Here is a 13,112-nt window from a genome sequence, read left to right as displayed (position 1 = left end):
AATATATATATGGCTATCTTTTGTATTAAAAATGAAATAACAGTAACACAAAGTAAAAATACAGATCAGAAGGTGGAGGAGGAGGATGCAGCTGCAGTTACTCTCTCTTTGAGACTGAATACAGTGAGAGGGGCGGAAAAGTGCCTTAAATTATAAACGAAATGTGCTCCAGTCTTCGTTTAAAGCGACCTCAGTGTGGATATGCTTATACGTTAATGCATTTCTGAATTCAGAGTTGAGATATTTTACATTGTAATAATGACTGGGTGATAAATATTCCCCATTCTAAGGACGCTTGTAAGAAGGAAAGAATGTCCGTTGTTTCTCCTGGAATGTTCTCAACTTGGATAATGACTTTTATGAAGGAGAAAAGCAATCAAAAGAGCAAACAGCCAGTGAGGGTGACAGTTTAACCCTTTAGTGACCAGGTCAAATGTTTCAAGTCTGATGTACGGCAATAATTCTTGAATGTTTCAAGATATCCCAGTGATTCTCAGACTATTTTTTTTTTTGTGACACATTGTATTTTATGTTAAAGGGAACCTATCACTAGAAAAAAGCACTATTAACCTGCAGATTTGGGGTTAATCTGCAGGTTCATAACATGACTAACCTCTGCAGGGAGAAAATCAACTTTTACCCCCACAGTGTTGCGGTTTCAGCTACTATGGCGTTGCTGGCGCAGGTTCAGAGAATGCTGAGCAGCATCTGTAACCTCCTTTCCCCTGCCCTGACTGACAGTGAACCCTAAGGCCAGGTTCACATAGCGTTAGCACAGCCCGTTCAACGCATAGCGTTGACTGGCTGCGTTAACGCTATAGCATAACGCGATATGCATTATGTTATACCGCTAGCGCTGATGCTTCATTAGCGCTAGCGGTGACGGAGCCTCAGACGCTGCAGCCTGCGTCCGAGGCTCCGTCAGTGAATAACGGCACGTCGCAAATGCGTGCTGCTTTACGCCACATAATGGGGATCTATGGCAGCGTTAACGGACTGCGTTACACCACGTTATACGGGACTGCCATAACGCAGTGTGACCCCGGCCTAATGCAGAGCGCGTGTCAGTCAGAGCCGGGGCCACAGTGCAGCCGTCACTGCATTCTCGGAAGCGGTGACTGAACTCGTGCCGGTGCCCCCCATAACTGAAACCTCACCCCATAAAATTAGTTTTCTCCCTGCAGCGGTCAGCTGCTTGCAGGCGCCAGGCTGGTTAGTAATGCTACTGACCTGCAGATTTAATTCCATTTCTGCAAGTTACTAGCGTTCGTTTTTTCTAGTGACAGGTTTCCTTTAATGCTAAATTTAGGTCGATATGTTTTGCATTTATTTATAAAAATATCAGATGTTTGACACAAAATTTCTATAAATTCGCCATTCTTTATCTTTGAATGATTATCCCTTTAAGTCAGTCGCACCACACAAAAAAAGTTACTAGGTAACATTTCCTCATGGCTACTTTACATCAGCAGCATCAGTAATGTTTTTTTACTTTGTTACGATGTTAGAAGGTTTAACATTGTAGCAGTAGTTTTTTACAGTTTTGAGGAAATTTATAAAACTTTTTATTTTTAGAGACAATAAGCTTTGAAGTGACTTTGGGGGGACCCATATATTGGAAAACCCCCCCAAAAGTAATACCATTTTAAAAACGGCACCCCTTCAACACATTCAAAACTGCTGTCAGGTAGTTTATTAACCCTTTAGGTGATTTTTAGGAATTAATACAAAGGAGCATGACCAAAAAATATATATATATTTTTACCATCCAAATGTCAGTAACTTCTGAACAGGCCGCTATTGCCGGCAAACTGTAAGGCTGTTATTTGGCTTTGAATTGCCATGGAAAACATCAGGACTACACGATCATGATCTCATGGTACCGACGGCATTATGGAGGGAGAATCCCATTTTCTGTTAACCATCTAAATGCTGCAGTCACTATTCACAGCAGCTTCTAAGGGGGTTAAATTGTCACTAATGGTCACTAAGGGGTTAATATAGGTACAATACAAGCTTATAGTGTTAAAGCTTGAAAACATCTTAAAAACTGCACAAAACCCAGAGTAAATGCTGCTCTTTTTACAAGCTATGTGCAGAGTCCCAGTCAGTAGTAATGCTGTGGGATTTCAGCTCTGAGGGCAGCTGAATTGTAAATGTAGCTCTGAATTATAATACCGTCTGTAAATCGGGATCCGTGCTAATCAGTAGTGATGCAATACATTTGCCAATTTCCTCAACCCCCTACGTAGATTAAAATTATACTCCTCCATGAATACATGCTTCAAAATTTCAGTTTCTCGACTATGGAATAAGCTGTGAAATATTGCTCTCCAAGGAGGTAACATTTTTCTTCACTGAATGTCAAAATAATTGGCATTCCACGAGCCGTTCACAATTGTCACAGTTAATGGCTGCCTAATTCTAATATAATAATATTCCTCTGTTGCAATATTTATATTACCTTCCAGAGAACATGTAGCCCGTGGCGGCGGTTCAGAGAACAAAAAACATTAAATGTTCTTTTTGTTAGATCAGAAATGTTATAACTTTGTATAAAGGAGTTATTTGTTTTATAATAGCTCAGTTATCCTGATTTTATATCTACAAATATTTGGTCATTGCAAATTGGATATGTATATTTTGGACCTGTTATTTCTGGGTAACTGTAATGTGCATATATAATACTACCACACACTGTATTTTGCAGGCTCCTTTCAATACCAACAATGTGCACACAAAACAAGCTATTACGACCTATAGCACTATAATACAACCTATAATACTTGACACAGTACCCATATAATACCAGTGATCAGCCACATGTCAAACTGGCCTTCGTGCTTTGTAAAGTAGCAGCAGCCATTGATTTTCTATAAACTGCCTGCTCGCTTCATGCTTCTCCCCCTGCTTGCTTCATGCTTCTCCCCCCTGCTTGCTTCATGCTTCTCCCCCCTGCTTGCTTCATGCTTCTCCCCCCTGCTCGCTTCATGCTTCTCCCCCCTGCTTGCTTCATGCTTCTCCCCCCTGCTCGCTTCATGCTTCTCCCCCTGCTTGCTTCATGCTTCTCCCCCCCTGCTTGCTTCATGCTTCTCCCCCCCTGCTTGCTTCATGCTTCTCCCCCTGCTCGCTTCATGCTTCTCCCCCCTGCTTGCTTCATGCTTCTCCCCCCTGCTCGCTTCATGCTTCTCCCCCTGCTTGCTTCATGCTTCTCCCCCCTGCTTGCTTCATGCTTCTCCCCCCTGCTTGCTTCATGCTTCTCCCCCCTGCTTGCTTCATGCTTCTCCCCCCTGCTCGCTTCATGCTTCTCCCCCTGCTCGCTTCATTCTTCTCCTGCCTGCTTGCTTCATGCTAATCCCCCTTGCTTGCTTCATGCTAGTCCCCCCTGCTTGCTTCATTCTAAACCCCCTGCTTGCTTCATGCTTCTCATCCTGCTCCCTTCATGCTTCTCCCCCTTGCTCACTTGATGCTTCTCCCTCCCTGCTTGCTTGATGCTTCTCCCCCTGCTTGCTTGATGCTTCTCCCCCCTGCTTGCTTGATGCTTCTCCCCCCCTGCTTGCTTGATGCTTCTCCCCCCTGCTTGCTTGATGCTTCTCCCCCCTGCTTGCTTGATGCTTCTCCCCTGCTTGCTTGATGCTTCTCCCCTGCTTGCTTGATGCTTCTCCCCCCTGCTTGCTTGATGCTTCTCCCCCCTGCTTGCTTGATGCTTCTCCCCCCTGCTTGCTTGATGCTTCTCCCCCCTGCTCGCTTGATGCTTCTCCCCCTGCTCGCTTGATGCTTCTCCCCCTGCTCGCTTGATGCTTCTCCCCCTGCTTGCTTGATGCATCTCCTGCTCGCTTGATGCTTCTCCCCCTTGCTCGCTTGATGCCTCTCTCTCCTGTTTGTTTCATGCTTCTCCCCCCTGCTTGCTTGATGCTTCTCCCCTGCTTGCTTGATGCTTCTCCCCTGCTTGCTTGATGCTTCTCCCCCCTGCTTGCTTAATGCTTCTCCCCCCTGCTCGCTTGATGCTTCTCCCCCCTGCTCGCTTGATGCTTCTCCCCCTGCTCGCTTGATGCTTCTCCCCCTGCTCGCTTGATGCTTCTCCCCTGCTTGCTTGATGCATCTCCTGCTCGCTTGATGCTTCTCCCCCTTGCTCGCTTGATGCCTCTCTCTCCTGTTTGTTTCATGCTTCTCCCGCCTGCTTACTCCATGCTAATCCCCCCTGCTTGCTTCATTCTAAACTCTCCTGCTTGCTTCTTGCTTCTCATACTACTCCCTTCATGCTTCTCCCCCTTGCTCGCTTGATGCTTCTCCCCCTTGCTCGCTTGATGCTTCTCCCCCCTGCTCGCTTGATGCTTCTCCCCCTAATCGCTTGATGCTTCTCCCTCCCTGCTCGCTTGATGCTTCTCCCTCCCTGCTCGCTTGATGCTTCTCCCTCCCTGCTCGCTTGATGCTTCTCCCTCCCTGCTCGCTTGTTGCTTCTCCCTCCCTGCTCGCTTGTTGCTTCTCCCTCCCTGCTCGCTTGATGCTTCTCCCTCCCTGCTCGCTTGATGCTTCTCTCTCCCTGCTCGCTTGATGCTTCTCCCTCCCTGCTCGCTTGATGCTTCTCCCTCCCTGCTCGCTTGATGCTTCTCCCTCCCTGCTCGCTTGATGCTTCTCCCTCCCTGCTCGCTTGATGCTTCTCCCTCCCTGCTCGCTTGATGCTTCTCCCACCTTCTCGCTTGATACTTCTCCCACCTTCTCGCTTCATGATGTTTCTCTCCCCTGCTCCCTTGCTTGCTTCATCATGCTTCTCTCCCTTGCTTGCTTCATCATGCTTCTCCCCACTGCTGGCATCATCATGTTTGTCCCCCCTGCTCGCTTCATCATGCTTCTCCCTCTGATCACTAGGCTGCAGGTGATAGCTGCCAGTCAGTTGAGGTTGGCGTGATTTCCTTTTTGTGCTATAGATGACTTGGTCTCTTGGGAGCTCTATTTTCGGTCTGCCCCATATTATAAGTGGAATCGGATTTATGCTCTGGTTAGTACTGTAAGTCAGCTGCTATGGTATTTAAAGAAGAGTGTGCTTGGGGAATTAATGATTGCCTCCCATTACCCACCTCAGGTTCTGCAAAATGACTGAGAAAGTTTTATTAAATAGGTGGAAAATGTTTAGGGGGGGTCCAAAGCCCATCCGAGAACTACCCCACTCCCCCTACGTACACATTCTTAGATTATTAACTACTTCTAAATTATCCTCTCCTCCCAAAGAAGTTGTTATATAATGAAATATGAGCCATTTCCTAAATGCTTTTTATCACTATCTAATGTGTATGTGGACCTCCTAACTATCCCAACAGGTGATGTTGGGGGACACAAGGATCCGGCTGCTGGAATTTCAGCAGTCGATCTTTTATTTGGTGGGAAGGGAGGGGATAAGCCTGTGCCGGACTCCTGGGGAACACGGGAGCACTCAGCCAAGTTAAATATTTCCTATGTATGGAGGAGCTGGAAGAGCTAGCTGTTGACTGGATGGTTGTATGGCCCACAACTATCAAATGTGTATGGGAGTCTTAAAAGGTAGGATGGAAATTAGAGATAATGCTACCTAGGCTGCTTTGGGAACATAATGAAAAGGGTATTTTAATAATTAATAATAGATAACCCCTTGGCTCGAATAGATCATGGTTATCACATGCTCTCACTGGGTTAGCCCTACCTACTAAAGTGTAAGCCCGCTGTGCGCCACCTTTCTACACCCTTTGGGCCTGTTTCATCAAAGCTTTTAGGTGTAAAAAAATGTGAAAATTAGCAAAATTTAGGTGCAACTTGGGGTTGGTGGAGTTGTCGAAATGAGGGCGCAGCGGGGCATGACGCCTAATTGGTGTAATTCCTAATGAGCTGTGACATACTGCATCATAAGGTTTCTAGCATAGCACAGAGTTGGACAACACTTGTCAGTCCAGTGAAGAAGGCATTAGGATAGATGCGTCGTTAGGTCCTTAGTCTACTATCCACTTGTAAAGTGAATACGTACAATTTTGCTTTAGGCTGTAAAATGTGACACTATTGTTACATCTTGCATGATGAGATGGATTTTCAATGTCATTGGGTCCGGATGAGCAACTGTTGGGCAATGCGAATAAATGATGGTGATTTAGGGTGACACCGATGGAACATTGTAGGCTATTGTGACTGGACATGGACAGCCTACAAAAAAGGCATTACTGGAACCGTGGGAACTGATGAAGCAACAGATATTGGAGACTTGTATTGCAGAAGGCAATAGGATAGGCTCAATGATAAAGTTGCATTTGCAACAAAATCCAGTGCGATGCTGGCATAGCAGTTTAATAGATTTGACTCATTGTCAGAGCAAAGTTTGTCACAGAGTTCTAGCATAGCTCAAACAGTATAGGGGAGTTCAATCAGTGGAAGATCTGTGTTTGTTAGAGCATCCTATTACAGTACTGGTAGAGCAGAATAGCAGAGTTAACCCAGCAACAGAGCTTATTTTGTCAGAGCGTCCTATTGCAGAATTTGTACAGCAGTGTAGCCTAGGTAACTCAGTGGCAGGGCTGAGTTTGTCGAAGAGTGCTGTTGCTGAACTGGCAGCTAAATTCTCAGGTGGCTTCTCGTCACCTGAACTGGTATAAATAGTCAGTGAGAGTGACTTCATATTTGTACTGGGGGCGCACATCGGAGGAGAAGTATCTGCTGGCCACGGAAGGAGGATGGGATTCTCCTGTTTGTGGTGTACCCTTTTTGGCAACTCTACTATACAGTATTTTTGTCATCTATTTTCACGAGTATAGTCATGCTTAAATAAAAAAAAAAAAAATCTATAAATGATATTTATACTGAGCCATTAGAAATTCTGGATTTCCATAAAGCGACATATCCTGACACTCATAGCCATGGTGACTGAAATCTTTGCTTTTATCAGTTTATAATGTTGTTTTTCCTGTGAAGAAAATGATTTAGAGGAAACCAGGGATATAACAAAGAGGGAAAGGGGTAAAGAAATGAATAGCAATTTGTATCTCCTATTCCCTGTAAGTCTCGAAGGACGACGCATGCGATCATTTGTAACTGTCGCTGGGAGCGCACCGGAGGTTTGATAAGACGTTGGGGTTGATGGAACGCGGGAGCCCTGGCATTCATTATTTTGCGGTGTTTATTATAGCGCAGATGCACATCCTGAGGAAATAATTTTACGCTGAAACCATTATAACAGTGTAATGATATTCACCAGCCGCATTACTAAATACGCTCCCGCAAACTCCGCTTTAATAACGGCATTGCTCACTGTCAGATCACCGACCTCCTCCGGCGGTTTTCACTGTAGATGTACGGTGAGCACAGTGCAAATGTGTTATTGCTACTCTTATGGAAGCTTCTGGGAATATTACCGTTAAAAGAAATCTATCATGATAAAAATAACAGGTTATTGTAATATGGATTTTATTATTTTTTTGAATATGGATAATCATAAAATAATCTTGAAATATTTTAGTTTCAGCACAAATTAGGTTGACATCGCTTATATTCTGTTTCTCAGCTTTGCTGTGTAGATTAAGACTTAATCCACAGAGAAATAACAGATTTAGTTTTTTTATTTCTTTTATTTATTTATATAATGCTATTAATTTCACAGCTCTTTACAGACATTATTGGCACTGTCCTTGATGGGGCACATTCTAAATTTCCTATCAGTATGTGTCTTTGGAATGTAGGAGGAAACCCACGCAAACATGGGGAGAACATACAAAGTCCTTGCAGATGTTGTCCTTGGTGGGATTTAAACCCAGGACCCAAGCGCTGCAAGGCTGCAGTGCTAACCACTGAGCCACCATTCTGCCCTAGTTAAAGCTAATAGTAACACTACGCCATATAGACCAATAAGGCTGAGTTCACACGTGGCGGTTTTAACCGCGCGATTTTGCCGCGAAAACGCGAAAAATAATCATCCCATGCATTCCTATGGGATTCCGCAATGCTGTGCTAATGCTGCGGTTTTTACCGCGGCGGAATCGCTTCGCGGTAAAAAAAGCAGCATGCTCATTAATTTGCGGAATCGCGGCGATCCCGCACCCATAGGAATGTATTGTTCCGCTTACTTCCCGCATGTGGCTGTGCCCACCATGCGAAAAGTAAGCAGAACAATTGCGGATGGTACCCACGGTCCGGAGGAGAGGAGACTGTCCTCCGGGCTTTGGGTACCATATCCCTGTAAAAAATAGAATTTAAAATAAAAAATATTGTTATTCTCACCTTCCGGCGTCCCGCGCAGCCTTCCCGCCTCTCTCCACGCTCCCGGTCCCAGTAAGCCTTTGCGAAAATGCCCGCGATGGCGTCCGTTCTCGCGGGATCGCGAAGTCTCGCGGTCATTCGCGCGACGTCATCGCGAATAACCGCGAGACTTCGCGATCCCGCGAGAATGGACACCATCGCGGGCATTTTCGCAAAGGCTTACTGGGAACGGATGCGCGGGACGTCGGAGGGTGAGAATAACACCATTTTTTTTTTTTTTTTTACATTTTATCTTTTACTACAGATGGTACATAGGCGGCCTCAGTAGTAAAAAGTTGGTCACACTCGTCAAACACTATGTCTGACGAGTGTGACCAACCTGTCAATCAGTTCTCCAAGCGATGCTACAGATCGCTTGGAAAACGCTAGCATTTTGCAAGCTAAATACGCTTGCAAAATGCTAGTTTTTCCCTGGGAAAATTGCGGGAATTTAAAATGCGATTTTCCCGCGGAATGGAATTCCGGAATTCTCGCGGTAATTTCCGCGAGAGTTCCGGTATGTGTGCACATTGAAAATGTCTTCCTGAAACTTCCTGGTCTTTGGGGTATGGGCTGTAGGACCAGTGCTTTTTGTAGACTGGTAAAAGTCTGATATTTCTCACTTTGGGGTGCGCTCTACTTTACTTTGCTTCTGGCCTAAAGATCATTCCAATCTTTGAGTCCCTAAGTGCTTTGCCTGAGCGAATGGTTCGGCCGACTATCTTCTGACGTTGTGGGGACTTTTAGACCTACGACCACTTCTGCTTTGTTTTTGTCAGTAGCTTATGAAATAATTGCTAGAAGATTAATGTCCCTAAATGTCATTGTGTCATTTTTCTCCAGGTTTACCCAGAGTTACAGATAACCAATGTGGTGGAAGCTAATCAACCTGTCACGATCAATAACTGGTGCAAGAGGGGACGCAAACAGTGCAAGAGCCACACTCATATTGTGGTTCCATACCGGTGTTTGGGTGAGTGTTCATGACCTTTTTTTTTTTTTATTTATTTATTTTTTTTACAAATTTTCTATAGCTGATGTGATGAACCATTCATAGTTTCAATGTATTTACACATGGCAGGATCAACCAGGTAGCCCAGAAGACAGAACTCTTCAAGGTTAGAGAGGGCGTCTTGGCGCGCCTGGTGTTATTCACAATTAGGTTCTTCCTATTGCTCTTGGACCTTCATTTTTCTGTTACAAAGCTGCAAATCCCCTGCATAGATATACAGGTAAAATATAGTGTTCTGATTGCCTATAGCCACCACTAGAGGGAGGCTTTGAGCTTCCTCTATACAGTCCTCAATAAAGAACCCCCCCCCCCACTCCATCTTAAAACAACCATAACTACAGTAAACCTAGGCACTAGAATAAATACACAACACATTATTTTGGTTGTCAAAATGGCCACAGCTTTATTTAAATCACAGGATTAAAATAATCACAGTAGGAGTCAGGTGAAGTGCTAGTACATTGGGATTCACAAGTACTGTGATCTCCCCAGCCGTCTGACATACAGAACCAGGACAGACAGCCATAAAGGGGCGGCCAGGACGTTATAGTTTGCCAATTACTTGTTTACTGCAGCAGACGTAAGGTATCCCATACTGTCTCGTGTCTGCTGTTTATAGCATGGTTTTATATTGAGTTTTCTTCGCCCACTATATTGGTCGCTATAGACAAGTAAATGCATTTATTGCAATATAATGGCACATGCAGCATAAGCCTGTAGTGGGGGAATCTTTTATCACAGTGTGGATTGTTGGGTATCCAGTCCCCTTTTTGTGGCTATATATACACACACGTTAATATTGTAAGACATGTTAAGAGCCATCTAGTGGTCAGTCACCTTTATTGCACTTGGTGTTTTCATTTTCCTGATTTATTATAACCAGGATTTTTATCCTTTTTGACTAAATTTTGACCCAACATTGGCACTCTTTATCACCTTGTTTGCATTAGCACTTTAGGGAATTTTGGATAAATTTCATAATTATTTTCATTTCTATCTACTTTATTAATTGATCTTCAATTTTATCTACCTCATTAATTGTGTTACTTGATTTTCAATTAATATAGGGACAAGTAACAGTGTATACCTAGCTGCTATTCATTTATTTTTCAACTACCTATAACTCTATTTTTTTCTAGCACCTTGTCTTGAAATTTTAAGTGTTTTTAACTTTCATCAAAATAAAGATTATGGTTTTATACCTATTAATATTGTCTTTTGTCACTTCTAATTTTTATTTCTGATCATCACACCAGAAGAAAAATTTGTCTTTGTATTGATTTCTCATTGACGTGCAGCCCAATGTTTATGGTCAACTTAGTGATATACCGTGTGACTGCCCAGCTCCACCATAGTGATGGCAGACACTGTGTCATGGCCGATATCTGCTCACAGCCCTTGTACCCCATATTATACAGTCAGGAGCACCCAAAACTCATGAAGACTCTGGATCATACAGCAGTAATGTGTGATATATCAGCCATGTCTGCAGGGAGGTCACACAGGAGCTGTCTGCAGTGTGTGAGGTAAAATGTAGCACGAAGGAACATGGCGGCTACTTGAATTTCTGAGGTAATGTTGATTCCATATATGTTGTAGGAGCTGATGCTATGCTAGTACCCGTTGTCTGAGGTGAATGTGTAGTAGATCAGCCATGTCTGCAGTGTGTGAGGTCACACAGGAGCTGTCTGCAGTGTGTGAGGTAAAATGTAGCACGAAGGAACATGGCGGCTACTTGAATTTCTGAGGTAATGTTGATTCCATATATGTTGTAGGAGCTGATGCTATGCTAGTACCCGATGTCTGAGGTGAATGTGTAGTAGATCAGCCGTGTCTGCAGTGTGTGAGGTCACACAGGAGCTGTCTGCAGTGTGTGAGGTAAAATGTAGCACGAAGGAACATGGCAGCTACTTGAATTTCTGAGGTAATGTTGATTCCATATATGTTGTAGGAGCTGATGCTATGCTAGTACCCGATGTCTGAGGTGAATGTGTAGTAGATCAGCCATGTCTGTAGTGTGTGAGGTCACACAGGAGCTGTCTGCAGTGTGTGAGGTAAAATGTAGCACGAAGGAACATGGCGGCTACTTGAATTTCTGAGGTAATGTTGATTCCATATATGTTGTAGGAGCTGATGCTACGCTAGTACCCGATGTCTGAGGTGAATGTGTAGTAGATCAGCCGTGTCTGTAGTGTGTGAGGTCACACAGGAGCTGTCTGCAGTGTGTGAGGTAAAATGTAGCACGAAGGAACATGGCGGCTACTTGAATTTCTGAGGTAATGTTGATTCCATATATGTTGTAGGAGCTGATGCTATGCTAGTACCCGATGTCTGAGGTGAATGTGTAGTAGATCAGCCATGTCTGCAGTGTGTGAGGTCACACAGGAGCTGTCTGCAGTGTGTGAGGTAAAATGTAGCACGAAGGAACATGGCAGCTACTTGAATTTCTGAGGTAATGTTGATTCCATATATGTTGTAGGAGCTGATGCTATGCTAGTACCCGATGTCTGAGGTGAATGTGTAGTAGATCAGCCATGTCTGTAGTGTGTGAGGTCACACAGGAGCTGTCTGCAGTGTGTGAGGTAAAATGTAGCACGAAGGAACATGGCAGCTACTTGAATTTCTGAGGTAATGTTGATTCCATATATGTTGTAGGAGCTGATGCTATGCTAGTACCCGATGTCTGAGGTGAATGTGTAGTAGATCAGCCATGTCTGTAGTGTGTGAGGTCACACAGGAGCTGTCTGCAGTGTGTGAGGTAAAATGTAGCACGAAGGAACATGGCGGCTACTTGAATTTCTGAGGTAATGTTGATTCCATATATGTTGTAGGAGCTGATGCTACGCTAGTACCCGATGTCTGAGGTGAATGTGTAGTAGATCAGCCGTGTCTGTAGTGTGTGAGGTCACACAGGAGCTGTCTGCAGTGTGTGAGGTAAAATGTAGCACGAAGGAACATGGCGGCTACTTGAATTTCTGAGGTAATGTTGATTCCATATATGTTGTAGGAGCTGATGCTATGCTAGTACCCGATGTCTGAGGTGAATGTGTAGTAGATCAGCCATGTCTGCAGTGTGTGAGGTCACACAGGAGCTGTCTGCAGTGTGTGAGGTAAAATGTAGCACGAAGGAACATGGCAGCTACTTGAATTTCTGAGGTAATGTTGATTCCATATATGTTGTAGGAGCTGATGCTATGCTAGTACCCGATGTCTGAGGTGAATGTGTAGTAGATCAGCCATGTCTGTAGTGTGTGAGGTCACACAGGAGCTGTCTGCAGTGTGTGAGGTAAAATGTAGCACGAAGGAACATGGCGGCTACTTGAATTTCTGAGGTAATATTGATTCCATATATGTTGTAGGAGCTGATACTACGCTAGTACACGATGTCTGAGGTGAATGTGGAATAGTAAATCAGCCATGCCTGTAGGGAGGTCACACAGCAGCTGCTAGTGGTGCAAAGAGCCGGCTCCCTGCTGTGAACGATGGCAGCCGGCACCGGGCACCCCCAGTGAGAGCCACTGAATTATCTGAATGGCTCTCACTGGACGTAACTCCGCCCACCTGACCCAAACTCTGCCCATTCATCAGTTTAAATGGCTGATTGCAAGTGGGTGGGGTTTCAGCCATGGGTGGGCGGGGTTTCGACCACATTGACTTTATTTTAAATATGTGTGTTCATATATCCACTTAGGATCCCAAAGAGCCAGACTGCCCATCACTAGAATGTGCTCCTATCATCTGTAATGTGAGGTGATGACCCCAGTATTACACTCCCTGACACTGCAGACATGCTTCCTCCAGTTCATCTGGTGAGAAAGCGGGATATAGACAGTTACCTCCTCTATATGAG

At 44.5% G+C, this 13,112-nt stretch overlaps 1 protein-coding gene across 4 annotated transcripts in view; it reads left to right on the top strand.

Annotated features, from left to right (window-relative positions):
• Window positions 1-13,112, top strand: part of APP (amyloid beta precursor protein) — a 321,957-nt gene that overhangs the window by 138,418 nt on the left and 170,427 nt on the right. For all 4 annotated transcript variants that reach the window (XM_073584514.1, XM_073584513.1, XM_073584515.1 and 1 more), the window contains one exon: window positions 9,094-9,223. In XM_073584514.1, coding sequence (XP_073440615.1) covers window positions 9,094-9,223 — 130 coding nt within the window. The remainder of the gene's footprint in view (window positions 1-9,093; window positions 9,224-13,112) is intronic.

This window comes from Dendrobates tinctorius, unplaced genomic scaffold, assembly GCF_039654945.1.
Source record: "Dendrobates tinctorius isolate UK_male_01 unplaced genomic scaffold, ASM3965494v1 ptg000084l, whole genome shotgun sequence".
In the NCBI taxonomy this organism is placed as follows: Eukaryota; Metazoa; Chordata; class Amphibia; order Anura; family Dendrobatidae; genus Dendrobates; species Dendrobates tinctorius.
This window is presented reverse-complemented; position numbering and strand designations above follow the sequence as displayed.